The sequence below is a fragment of the Lepisma saccharinum genome, chromosome 20 (assembly GCF_977018435.1).
Source record: "Lepisma saccharinum chromosome 20, izLepSacc3.1, whole genome shotgun sequence".
Taxonomy (NCBI): Eukaryota; Metazoa; Arthropoda; class Insecta; order Zygentoma; family Lepismatidae; genus Lepisma; species Lepisma saccharinum.
Genome location: NC_139248.1, coordinates 28,631,014 through 28,645,480, shown reverse-complemented (window position 1 = coordinate 28,645,480; position 14,467 = coordinate 28,631,014). Strand labels below are relative to the sequence as shown.

General features: G+C 35.7%; 1 protein-coding gene across 2 annotated transcripts in view; it reads right to left on the bottom strand.

The window, feature by feature from the left end:
* ome (dipeptidyl peptidase 4 omega) overlaps nucleotides 1–14,467 on the bottom strand; it is a 391,261-nt gene that overhangs the window by 48,080 nt on the left and 328,714 nt on the right. For both annotated transcript variants that reach the window (XM_083142288.1, XM_083142289.1), the window contains exons 3-7: nucleotides 13,035–13,129; nucleotides 11,223–11,297; nucleotides 8,297–8,349; nucleotides 5,095–5,297; nucleotides 1,057–1,226 (exon numbers count right to left, since the gene is read on the bottom strand). In XM_083142288.1, the coding sequence (XP_082998414.1) occupies nucleotides 1,057–1,226; nucleotides 5,095–5,297; nucleotides 8,297–8,349; nucleotides 11,223–11,297; nucleotides 13,035–13,129 (596 nt within the window). The remainder of the gene's footprint in view (nucleotides 1–1,056; nucleotides 1,227–5,094; nucleotides 5,298–8,296; nucleotides 8,350–11,222; nucleotides 11,298–13,034; nucleotides 13,130–14,467) is intronic.

Below are 14,467 nucleotides of genomic sequence, written 5' to 3'. Positions count from 1 at the left end.
AATTGTTACTAAAAACCTGAGATTAGCATTTTTATGGCCACTGTTAGTTCAGAATTAAATTGTGTTACTTCCCATTACTGTTGAAACTATTTAATGTTATGGAAATGTCAGCCTTCGTAGTGATATTCAGGACGATATGTGACACCTCCTTATCACACGAATGTGGAAAAGGATTGTTGTACACGGTGGTCCAATGTCTTGTTACCCCCTACAGAACGGTTAACAAATTACCAATGCAGAAGGTCAGTACATACGACTTCCACCATTTTCTTGACACTAATAATTTGTCTGCATGTACTATGTGAGATTATTTATTGCCTGTTCTGGTTGGGTCTCTGTGTTAAATCTTATAGTGAAGTCATATTCCACATCCCATATTATTTTACTGGTCTGTGGACATCCATGTGCCCAAACACCTGCTGCTCAACACTCATCCACACTATAGTTACTTGTGTCCAGGGTTGTTAAAGGTTTCGCAACAGGATCGGAACCTTTTTTGTAGCACAAATTAAATTCGGTCCAAGTTGTGCATTGTTTCATTTCACTACAGACCGTATTTAATTTTATCCAGAAAAAAGGTTCCTGGACCGTAATTAAATTCATCTGGAAAAAAGGTTTCTGGACCGAATTGAAATACTTTATAAACATAAAAAGGTTCTTTTTGGTCTAGAACTCATTTACACTTGTTGATTTTCTCTCCTGGACGGGAATTGAATTTATTTACAATTCCTGGACCTATAACAACCATGCTTGTGTTAGCCACCTGAAGGCAGAGAACAAATTTAATTAGATCCACTGTGATAACAGGCCATTCAGACCGCCCTGTATGTATAAATTCGTTCTAGTGGTCTAGTGTAAATTAAATTTATAATTCAATTGAAAATTAGCATGTCGACAAATCCAGTGTTACCTTATATACATGAGTAAGAGCCCTGTCTTTCATCCAAGTAATTCAACTTCACAATAAATTAAGCATTAGATATATTTACGAACACTTACTTTGAGAAACACAAAAGTTTACCAATTTCATGTAAGCTTTTCCTCTATAATCCATACCTTTGGATAACGAATATTTATTGATTTTGAGTACTGATATTCCAAGCTTCCAGGAACGCCATAAATCGGAACTGCAACTTGTTTAACTTCCGTATCATTAAAAGTTGCATAAGCCAATTTCCTCCCATCTGGAGAGAACCACATTGCCTGGTTTGAGCTAAGAACTTCCTCTGAAAAGGAAATGGAGATGGAAATGTCAGATATAAAGCTTAGTCATGGTTGTTTAAAGCACTTAAATGTAGGCATATCTGAATTCAGATAATTATAAGTTAAATACGGTCTAAAGCTCTCTAGGCTATCACTGTGCGATCTTCAATTTGAATTTTAAAAATATCGGTGAATATCAACCCTAATCTACAGATAACGACATAATTGATGTAGATTTGTCAATATCAATATTGTGGGTATAGGTATTTAACTCTTTCGCTGCGGAATTCTCTGGCACAACACAATATCCCTTGGCTGCGTAATTAAATTTGAAAAAAAAATTTTTTTTATAAACAAATAATTTCCACAATTACATTGCGTTATATATGAGAGAGAACTTACAAAATTCATTCCTTGCACTGGAAAACCATTCTGTAGTCCCTGGTGCTATGATATTTTGAAAAATTTTGAAAAAAAAAAAAAAATTTAGAAAGAATAATTTTAAAAAATTACATTGCAAAATATGTTATAGAGAAATTACAAAAGTCATTCCTTGCACTGGCAAACCATTCTGTAGTCCCTGATGGTATGGTATTTCTCAAAACACGGGATGACGCAGAGTGGTGGAGCGGCATGGAAATTCGTAAGTAGTATCAAGATACTGGGTGGCAAAAACTTCAGTTTGTTCTGCTGTGTGTTCAAATACTGAGCGAGGGAAATATTTGATAAAACAAGAAAATGGTGTGCTAAATACTGTACTGTCACCAAGTAACTTAGCACTTGCCTGTGTCAAACTTCCCGCACCTAGATCAATGCTGCTTTGCACTCTGCTCCATGATGTTACGGACGGCGGTACAAATTCTTCATCAGACACTACACAATCACTGTCACCACTTGAAGTCTCATAAAAACTGTCGCTATTATCGTCACAACTTAATTCACCTTCTGATTCAACAGTTGAGTAACATCATTATCAGACAAGTGTTGACGACTTGACGAAGCCATGTTGTTTACATTCGAACATGCATTTGAAACTGACATGTCAGAGCACTCAACGCTCATATTTTAAACAATTAGCGACATCATACGGATATAAACAAAACTACAAGTTCAAATAGTTCCAAATAGTATCAACAGATGTCTGAAGGCTACTAAAAGCGACGTACTGCGGAAATGCGACACCCGCAGCGAGTGGAAGTATGAACTCGCAATAATACGACTTCCGCAGAGCAAGGCACCTGGCGTGGTGTGCATAAATGTGACGAGCGCAGCGAAAGAGTTAACATAACAAATATCTTTCTCACAGATGTTGTCTCTGTAGGGACTAAACATTCTATTACTTTCATTTATCCCATCAAAATTAATGTTTCCCACTTGAATAAGCAAGTAAGCATTCTAATACGTGCTACTGAGTGCATACAGGTTTAAATAGCAGTGAGTTGTAATTTCTCCTTTATTTTGTGTTGCTTTCTATCCAACTAGGTTAAACCCAATGATGAAAATAAAGTGATGAAATAGACAAGGGAACAAGAGCAATGGATTATCCATATCTTATCTAGAATTCAAACCTAGGACCCCTGAATCAGTGGATTTAGCTAACCACACTGTCACAAAGGTTGACCATCAATGTATGCAATGATTTTAGTTTAAAAATCTGTTAAGGGGTGCAACAGAGTGCAGCAATGTGGATTGATTTAAATCAGATTGATTTAAATCACGATTTAAATCAGGTGATTTAAAAAAAAAATCACTGATTTAAACCATTGTAAATAAATAATTTACAGAATAATGTACATAAGAGATTTGTAGATATCAGAATCACTTTTGGTGAAAGTAGATTAATCTCATAATCATTTAATGGTGTTTATTAGGCTCTAAGAAAGAAAAAGAAAGGAAACAAAATATATGTACTGATGAGGTGAAGTTCATGTAAAAGGAAATTTAAACTGTAAACACACATAAATTTCTCTTGAAATAAATTTCAATAATTTTTACGAGCAAAAAGAGCAAACATTTTGTGTAGAAAAATATACAAAATACTAATCATGTTAAACCGTAAATAATGTCATTATCATTAAACTATAAACAAAGCAGCTGATATTTTGCAAACTATCATTAAAGAAATTGCCAAAATTCAGCTACAAAGACACTAAAAATATTTTAAATTACAATTGTAGAGTACATCCAGAATGCTTTATTTTCATTAGAAGAAAAGTTACTGAAATTATTATAATTTCACTAACACACTCAACGAACATTTCCAAAGTAGGTTCATATATACAGTATGAGAAACAGAAAAATGTATGTTTACATATATTTTTTATTTACTTTAATCAAACTGTTCAAATATTTTACGGGGTCTTTCTATTAAAAAACATATATCCATAAATATGGTGCCAAAAACCATGCAAGCAATTTTAAGCGTGGTTTTAAAAAAATTAAAAAATAGATTTAAATTAAAAGAAATCATCAAAAATGATTTTTTTAAAATAAAAATCATGATTTTTATTCACCCTGCTCTGCAGTAATACTGATTTCAGGAAAGAATTGCTACATGACTCTTGTGACAGTGTTGGATATCCAAAGATTATGGATGGGGAATTAAGAAAAAGATAAATGTATCAATGAAAACACTAAAATACAGATGCAGAAGAAGACTTCATTTTGAAGGAATCAGAAAGAAGGTTGATTCATTGATTTAATGCCACCCATTTGATTGCATACAGGGCCTCCCTGATGGCATAGTAGTAATGCTGTCTTGTAATCAAAGACCCCTGTGCATAGTGGAGGCATATAGTGGTTCGGATCCCACTAAAAGTGCATAAAGTGGACTTAAGAAGTAACTCAAGACTTAAACATTATATATATGCACGTTGCATCATGATATGAGCTTGAGTATAAATATACATGTGTACAATTTATGACATTATTTCACTGGAAAAAATGGAAAACAGAAATAAGAATTTTTAGGAAACTATATGTGGTTTAAAGATGTGTATGGCTAAATTTTCATTAGCCTTGCTGCAGTTCTAAATTTAGTTTTATTACGGTTTCTGTTGAACCGTGATTTTAAGTTTTACAGGTTCCTGATATGAGAAAACTAACATTGCAGGAAAATGTAAAACATGGGGGGAAAATTATAGGCTATATTGGAACCCTGTAGATTGAGTGTATAAAGGGGAGAATTGCAAAATCTAGGAACGTAAATGGAGAAAAATATGTTACCATGCCATTTCATCCAAGGGTTCTCTATACAGGGTTGATGACCACAGTTAGTCTAGAAGGGAACACGTACTTAGACAAACTGTTGTAATTGGTACAAAATGGGGGTGGCACAATATGTTTCTTTTCAGACGAGGCTGGAATTGTAAAACTCAATATTGCATATCTGCGTTCTAGGGAGGAGGATGGGATACACAAATATTTCATAATTACCCATTTAAACTGTTGTTTTAAAAGTTGTTCGAAGATAAAAATGGTAATCTGGGTTCATTTTAAGGGGAGGGGGGATTGCATTTACCACTTTGGTTTCTCCAAATATTTTTACTGCTTTCATTAGAAAATTTTAATTTTCAAAAAAATTTCAAGAGGAGCTGTAGCCCCATCAGATCTCCCCCGCATACGCCAGTGGTGGCACATAATGTAAAGTGCTTACAGAATTAATGTCATCTACAATAAAGGCTATACACAAGTTAAACATTAAGGAAAATGGATACATGATGTAATGAGCATTATAAAAGCATGTTTGAATCTGATCTCCCCCATCTATGGCAGGGAGAGGATTAAGAAAATCAACGAAATGGTAATTTTTGGAAATATTTAAAATGTTTATTGTCCACTGTGTAACATTTGAAAGCTGTGTTGCTTTTAGAGTTAAATGCATGCACTAACCTTCATACACCCAATCTGGAACTCCGTTGTATATGGCACTTACTACTCCTGTGTCAGTGACTGCATATTGTGAACTTCCATCAGCAGAAGGCTTGTAGTAGATGTTATTCTTGTAAACATATGCAAGACCATTGTCTGTTGGTGACCAGACAACCAATTGCATGTTTCTTCCACTATCTTCAGCCATCAATGGAGTTAGCAATCTAAAAGCAAACAAATTATAAACTGCAATTACAATTTCGATATCATAAAAAAAATGCTCTTTTGTGACACGTTTCTCTAAACCTTAGTTAACTGGAAATTTCAGAAGTGCTTTAAAAAGTTGTCTGCTAAGTTGCGCATTTAAAGACTGGCTTTTCAAATAAAAATGGTGGAATTACTGACTGCAGATTATGATTTTCATACTTTCATTTTAACAGAAAGATGGTGTCTGGTTTTGCTTACTTGATTGGATTCTGACTACAGATTACAATTTTACATTTGTTGCATTTCCGAAGGAATGCAGAAACCCATGGATCTCCACATGACTGTTTCGAAAGAGATGTAAGCAAGCAAGGACGTATTTAGGGGGGGGGGGGGCTAAAGATATTTTATTTCAGGGGGAGGGGCAAACTAGGCATATTTTCCCTCACATATAAGCATTAACCACTCAAAAACATGGTGACATTAATTTTCGAGAGGGGGGCGAGGTCCCCTTCTTGCCCCCTCCAAGTCTTCAATGCATAAACCTTGCTTAAATTTCCATGCATGTTCATTTAAGTACCTTTATTTTTATACAATGGTAATAATTTTTATTTTCAGTTTGTATTTTACTCATTATTTTTTTAATGAAAAACGATAACTTGGTACCATTAGCCAGGGTGAAATTCAAAAGATAACATTAATTATAAAATACTTGATATTGAGACATTTACATTCTCATCACCTCATTTTCACTCCTTTTATCTTGTAATATTGTTTTAAAATGTGGGCGTCTTTGTATTATTTCATTCAAGACATTGGTGTAGCCAAATACGGGCTCCCTTGACTTGACCCCTTCGAAAATTTTACCAAATTAACTACAAATATTAATAAATAAACTGAGCGAATTTGCTGGTGACACATACAGTGTTGATTTTCAAAAATCAAGCTACCATTATTTAGGTTGAAATTTCAGTAGAAAAAATCCAGTGAAATAATTTTTGACCAAATGTCTACACACTTCTGCAACTCTTTCTATCACCACTCAGAGAAATCACACTCTACTCTACTGATTGAAGCTGTGCAAAGAATGCCTTAAGTGGGTTAACGATTATGACTGTCCAGCCATATACAGACCACACCAGAGAAAGTGTTAAATATATTTTTCACAAAGCCAAGGTACAAACCGTTCCCAAGGGACTGAAAATATCCAATTGTATTAAATATGCTTGAGGACTATATTCCCATACAGCATAAATCTCCAAGGGATATCCAGAATGTCCAGACTGGGTCCATAAATATTATGGATATCCAATATATATAATTGGGACATTGAGTTCTGGATATCCATTGGGGGTCCACAGGATATCCAGTCCTGGATATCTGTGGAATCTCCAATCCTGAATATCTTTGGGTTTTCTCCAATTCTGGATATATTTGAGATCCAAATATTGAATATCTGTGGGATGTCCTTTTGTGGATATCCATGGGATCCAAAATATATATCAAAAAATGATCCACAGAATGTCCAAAACATATACAGAAAATGATCAGAGAATATTCATGAAGCATCCTTCCAGGATATCGTATGGATATCCCCTGGATGGATATATGGAAGTCTCAAGTAAATACATTGAGCTTGCATTTATTTTATTTTATCTCTTGTATTTTATATTATATTATAATGTCTGTAGTTTTATAGATGTATACTATTTGTACATGTACAACATAACAATTCCAAACTTTTGTAGAAGTTGAACTGATGCTAATCAATCAATCAATGGATGTCTACTGGATATCTACCAGATATCCACAACTTTAGCATGAACATCCAAAATATATCCATTTGTTATTGTCACTTGATGTACATGGTGACAGGAGCACTGAAAGTTATTTTAGTACTATGTTCCCTAAAAAATTTCCAACGCACTTCTTTCTATTGACCGTTGGGCCCCAGATAAAAAGTCCTGGCTACACTCCTGATTCAAGGTGACATGCTTCTTTGCAATAAATAAGAATATGTAAAATTGGCGTGTTTATTAAAATGAGCCTCTTAACACTGAATATGTGCATTAAGTGTCCATCCTTCACGATCATTAAACAACAGAAATTCCTTCTTATTAACTACATAAGGCAATACAAACAGCATCACGTAACATAAAATATAGATATAGCCAGTGCTCAGTCCTCCAGCTAGCAAAGCATCCTCCCAGCTGTCTCATTGTTACCATGTTAAACCACAGGAGCATCCCCCAGCTAAACCCAAGGCTCAACTAAACATTCCCCAGCTAATACACTATATTGTCAAAAGTCACCGAACACCCAGTGCTGTTAATTCCAGAGACATCAGCCAGGTAACTAATAAGATGTCGGACCTCCCTTCGCTATTATTACAGCATTTACTCTTTGCGGCAGGCTTTCCACTAAGTTCTGGTACAATTGCTGGTGATTTTTTCCCCATTTGTCTCGTGAATAGTTCATGGGTCTGGTTCACGACTGACGCTCCAGTTCATCCCAATGGTGTTCTATGCAGTTCAAGTCGGGGCTTTGAGCGGGTCAGCTAAGCACACCCACCTTAATTGTCCTTAAACCACAATACAATGGACCCTGCTTTATGGGCAGGGGCATTATCATGCTGATGCAGAAAAGGGCCCATTCCAAACTGTTGCCACAGTGTGGGTGGCATTCTATTGTCTAAAATGTCCTCATAAACACCACTGTTCATGTTGCCATTGAACAAAACTAATGGCCCGATCCCAAACCAGGTAAAACAGCCCCAGACCATGACACTGCTGCCACGTTTACTTGGGTGTCCGCTGTCCGGTGACTTTTGGCTATATGTGTATTTTCCACTTCAAGCGTTGGATATAGCTACACAAAATAGTTTTTCAATCTTAACAAGATGAAGCAATTTGGAGATAGTTACAGGAGAAATGCAAACCAAAATATAAGAAACGTGAAACATTACATACTTAAAGAGTTAAATCTTAAAATACATATAAACATTAACAAAACAACTTACTCCATGTTTAAGTCATAAATATCATATTCTGCCAGGAAGCTGTGCCTGAAGAGCTGAAATTCAAAAATACAGAAAACATTAATATCTGTCTAATAAAGTGAAAAGGGAAATAAAATAAATCTTTAGAAACAAGTAAAATGATAATTTGTAACACGGTTGCAAGTGATGTGATATTTTGAATAATTCATTACCAGAGCTAGGAATTTTAGGTGCTGCACCTTAAAATTTTTTGTGTGAAAATGGGTAAAAAAGTGATTCATCCCTAAAATAAGCACTTATTGAACTCTACTCATGGTGTTTCGGTTGCACCTTTTTGCACCTTTTTCACAATCTCAGAACCTTTTCCACCTTTTTCACAATCTCAGAACCTTTTGCACCTTTTCGCCCTTTTTGCATCTTTATCATTTTTTTAATACAACTTGCGCACTGTTTAACCCCACCCACATTCGAGACACCGCTTCTTGTTTACCGCACAACAATGAATCGGCTTTCTTCAGTTCTTGGACGTTAATGTAGTAAGCGCTCGGACTTTAAACAGTGCCAACAATGATGCGTTACAATTGCTAGAAGTTGTGCTCTTTTTGACCTATACTGTATTGTTTACGGATTGTTGTAGGAAAGCTGTTTTGCTTTTGTTTCCTTCTCCCGTCTCAGCGAGCAAGGTAACTGCAGTCTGTGATCGACGCATCAGATTGGCTTGTTCACCATGCCAAAACATAAAGTAAATGTTGGGAAACTGCAGGACATTGTTAAACAGTTTAGCGGTGACAGCATCCTGTGTGATGGATCTGTTCTGAGGTGTGATGTGTGTGATATTTCTATTGCTGTTGATGGCAAACACCAACGCACTCGGGTTGTGCAGCATCTACAAAGTGGGAAGCACGTCTGGAATAAAGAACTACGAGATGGTAAAGGTGGGAAGCGACAGTAATTCATTGGTGAGGCGCTTGCATCTTCGAGTTCCAGAAATACAAGGACATTTATAGCGTGTAGAATACCTCTTTCGAAAGTTAACAATCCTGTCATGAAATCATATTTGCAAAAATATACTGGGAAGTCTGTTCCAGATGATAGCACTCCTTAAGGAAATCTTTACCTTCAACCTCTTTATGAAGCTAAAATCTCGCAGATCAGGCAAGTAGTAGCTGACCATCCAGTCTATTTCATACTAGATGAAACCACAGATAGGTAAAACAGGTACGTTTCGAACATCTTAGTAGCACCTCTCAATGGGCATCAAGTGAAACCCATGCTTTTAAAAACTTATTTTCTTTGCAAAACAGATAATGCAAGTGTAATGCAAAGTTTCAATGATGTATGTTTTGTATTGTGGCCGGAGGGCGTAAAATATGATAGTGTGTGGTTAGTTCTTACAGACCAAGCATCTTACATGTTAGCTGCATTTTCTAATCTGAAGAATATGTATCCTAACTTAAAACATGTGGCCTGCATTGTTCATGCTTTGCATCGAGTTTGTGAAGCTCTTAAAGATGAATATACATATGTGAACGAATTTGTTTCTGGCATTAAGAAAAAAGTGAAAAAGGCTCCTAGAATACAGAAGTATGTAGAAATTACGAAACTTTCATTACCACCCTCTCCCATCCTCACTAAATGGGGTACATGGTTAAAAGCTGCAGTGTTTATTTGCAATCATTTCCATACAATATCGAAATTTTTAGATGCTTTGCCTAGTGATTCCTAAGCTTTAGAAAAAGCCAAAAAACTTGCACTTAAACAGGAATTTCAAGATGAACTCTATATTGTACATGGCTTCTCTTTCCTTACTACTGCAATCACAAAACTGGAGGAGCAGTGTTCTGAAAAGGAAGCACAGTGGGCTGTTTTGATGGATGTGCAACGAGAGCTGCAAGGGGTCGGGAAAGAGAAGTTAGAACAAAGTTTAGCCAAGAACCCTGATGTTCAAAAAGTCACAACCAACAAGGATGTGGATTACTGGTTGAAAACAAAATACGCATCACTTGTGTCTGTTGACGTTGAACGTTCTTTTTCAACTTACAAGTATCTGCTTGGTGACCGCAGATGTAGCCTCACTCAGAAGAACATAGAAATTTTGAATGTAATCTATTTTAACAGTTTTCTAGATGACTAATTCTAAGCAAGTAAGAAGAAGCATGTTTTCCTTTATGTCCCTTTCTAATGTATCAGAGAATTTTCTTTCCTTAGTTATATTAAACGATTTAAAACCAGTGAATACTCTGTGTTTATCCAGACAAATTGAATCATATATGTATGCACTGCTCACAATAAATTTTACATCTGAAAATTAGCACCTATTTTAGCACCTTTTTTGTACAAAAATTGGCATCTTTTTTGCACCTTTATTGGCAAATTTTTGCACCTAAAATTCCTAGCTCTGTATTACCGTGCAATTACTTTTGGAGGAAAACTCTAATGTTGTTACTTTTTGGAACAGCTGATAATGAAATTTATGATATTATTTTACTGTTTTTAATACATATACACTTTACGTTAGAAATAATTAAATAACATCTATCATGGAACCCCGATTTTATGTTCCCCAGTTTTACATTTTCCCACATTATACATTAAATCTTCATAGTCCCAATAAAGCAAAATTTTACAAAATTTTCTCTGATTTTACACCTTGGTCCCTTGAAAAACATAAAATCGATGTTCCACTGTATTTATGGCACAGTAAGTTAGGGGGTTGAATGACTGTTTTGACCCCTTTGGAAAGCTTGTTAATTTCAAATTAGAAAAAAAAATAAAAATCAGAAAAAAATTCAAATTAGATTTTCTCTGAATATCAGATAATTTTTACGATTTCTCAATAACAGATGCAGAAAATTAAAACTGACAAAACTATATTACTAGTTCTATTGTTATTTATTACAACAAAACATGTTTCCAACAAACTTGGAATAAAAAAAGAAAGACTTACCTTCTGATAGTCATGAGCAAGAAGCAAAAATTTCCTGTCTGCTGATATGTCATGCTTAAATGCTGCTGTCATTGCCTGGAAAATTGAAAAGGGTAAGAATCACATATTGCTCAAATGCAAATATATTTCTTTTCTGATTTCGAACGAAGGAAACCCTTATAAAATAACAATGTCAATTGTCCTGTTGCGGAAAATCTTTATATTTATATTTTATATTTATAATTGCGTGTGTTGCAAATCAAACTTATGTCCATATTGAAATTATTTTGATTTATTTTATTTTCTTGTTGATATTGCAGCAGACATAAACAAAGCCACAAAATATTGCTTTCTTGAAAACAAATTATAGACAGTGTCAAGTACCGAATAGGCTTCTGAGATTTCAAGATTTAGTGTCACTCTTATCTTCAGAGACTGGCATATGGAGGAATGAATGCACTTATATGTATATTGTCAATTGTGTGTGAGGATTCTTTTGTGGGTGTCTGTTCAATCAGGTGTCATGTATTCTATGTTCATCCTCATGGTTGACCATCACCACCCAGTCCAGGTAGAGTTTAAGCCACATGTGCCCATTGAGGTTCTGCTTTTCCGTGTGGGTAGCTATTGCCTCCTTGATGATGTGGTCCTAGTAACATGATCCTTCGCTGGAACTCTACCACACAAAATATAGAAACTGGGTTGATTCATGCCACTTTACTTAAATTACTCAGGATGAGAGTGACCTTTGCTCTCAACAATTCAGAAGTCTATCCAGTTCTGACCTGATTGATATTCTAATATAATCTCCAAGGTGTATTGTAAAAATACTGAAAACAAAAAATACAATAATGTTTCTGCAATAGCAGTTTTCACACACCTTAAGTTCAAATTTGAACTGAAACAGCAGCGTAACTTGAGGCCTAACCTTGGAGGGACAGAACATGAACCTCAGGTTCCAGAATGTAAAACCTCCAACATGCAAATTTTGAGAGGGCTAGAACCCCCTTTGTCCCTGCCAAGTTATGTCTATCGGCTGAAATATGTAGTAAAATTTTGTAGGGTTGAGCCGAAACCTATGCATCGGAAAGTATCGATTGGAATTCATCTACCGATACCAGCCGATACTTTCCCGGTATATTGGTCTTTCACGGGGTCTGCAAGAATGCCACGCGCGACACTTTCGCAGAGTGTAACTATCCTGGAAATTATGAAAAATTAAAACTTTCTTTTTATTTTGCGCCAATTTTGCACGAAAAGTTGCAATTTTTGATTACATAAAATCTATTTTGATATTCTGATGTAATTCTTGAATATTCTAAATCACATTTCTTGGTAAATTGATGCATATAATAGGAGAAGAATATTTAAACACCAATAGAGATCAATATTTTGAACAAATTTTAATTATTGCAATTTTCAAGTATCGGTATAGGTGGGAATCTGTAAGAGTACTGGTATCAGCTCAGCTCTAAAATTTTGACATTTCTATTTCTTACCATTTAATATTTTTTGTTATTCTGCTTCACTTTTCCATCAGATTTTGGATTACCAGTGATGATGAAAATGAATGATCGATTAATGAATTGGAAGCAGCAACAGTGAAACAGAAACAACACTGCTGTATGTGGATTTTGAGATTCAGGACCTCTGGCACTCATGTTACACAAACACTAACCACTACAATGTAGAGGCTGTTCCTGTTGTAACCCTCTACATCTTTCCCATATAAATTCTTCACTTAAGTAATTATTCTAGATTCCTGTTCAATGCTCACAGTGCTTAGATCTGCAAAACAATAAATAATTGATTGCATAATTATTACAAACTTACCATTATGTGGCTCTCCGCAACGACTTCGTGGGATTTTGTATCAACATTATACACCAGTACATTGCCGCTTTCACCTCTGAAAGTTATTTCATTACCTAAAAATAGAATATAAAAATGTGATACCAAAATATAAATATACTCAATAAAATGTATGGAATATTGATGAGATATTCCAGAGTATAAGTGGGCATAATTTTCAATCAAGAATATATTCTATAGTTTTCACTAATTTTAAGAAATATGAAGTAACATTTTTGAACTGCTTTTGATGCTATTTTTACCATACTGAGACTTATCACATTAGCCGTGGCTGAGTGGTTAGCACAGCATGCTATGACGTCAGGGATCCCAGGTTCGAATCACAGCATGATTTGTGAGTGTCCCTTCATAACTTTCATCATATCACTCATACTGGCAGGAAAGTGAAGTAAAATAAACCATATCAATCAACGTCAGCATAGTTGCCATTTCCACCTATGTCCATGCTGCCATCACCAAGGTATAAAGACAGTATATGCATGAGTGCAGCAGGAACTCAGTTCAGTTGACCCTACTATGTCGATCAGTGCATATTCATGGTGAACAGCCTGGATGCCTAAAGCCAACCCTAGAAGAGGAGGAAGACTACTGCCTACCTACCTGGATTGCCTGTAACAGCTGGGAGATTTCCCTCAGGAGATTTCCCTTCCTATCTGCTTAGTCTCATCCCACGCTATGTCATGCCCTGTTTCTCTCGTGTGTTTAAATATCGCATTTCTCTCTCTCTTAACCTTTTGGAACCCAAGGCCATTTTCACATGTAACCCCCTTGGTGCCCAAGCCGATTTTGAGCAAAATGCAGAGTTTCAATTAAATGAGTGTAGATCGGAGACTAATTGCCCTAGAGAGATGAGTGATATACCGTTGTACGCGGAATGAACCAGAGATTCAGACTATATGAAATTTATGCAAATTCAGCGTATATGTGGCGGTAGGGAGGGGGGATAACTCTCAAAATTCCAAAATTTCTGGAAAAAAATTTGGTTCCCCACCCTCCCCTCAAGAAAAAAGTACATGACAGTGTCGACATGCACATGGAAATGATCGCTGACATGTAAGGAACACAAAAATATTTGCATTATTATCATATGACCAATGTAACTTGAGTTGTACCCGCAAAAGGAATGGTCGGCACGCCACTGATTCAAGCTTCAAAATGCAGCGGTACCTTGAAATGACTTTAGCTCAGAGACTATTTGACCTGGAGATATGAACGATATACCGTTGTACGCAGAATGAATCACAGATTCAGAAGATATATAATTTATGCACATTCGGCGTACATATGGAGGGGGAAAGGGGGAAATCCCCTGAAAATACTTTTTTTTAAAAATTGGGTTTCTCCCTCCCGCCCCCCCCCCCCGAAAAAAAGGATATGAAAAGTTCAAAATGCAC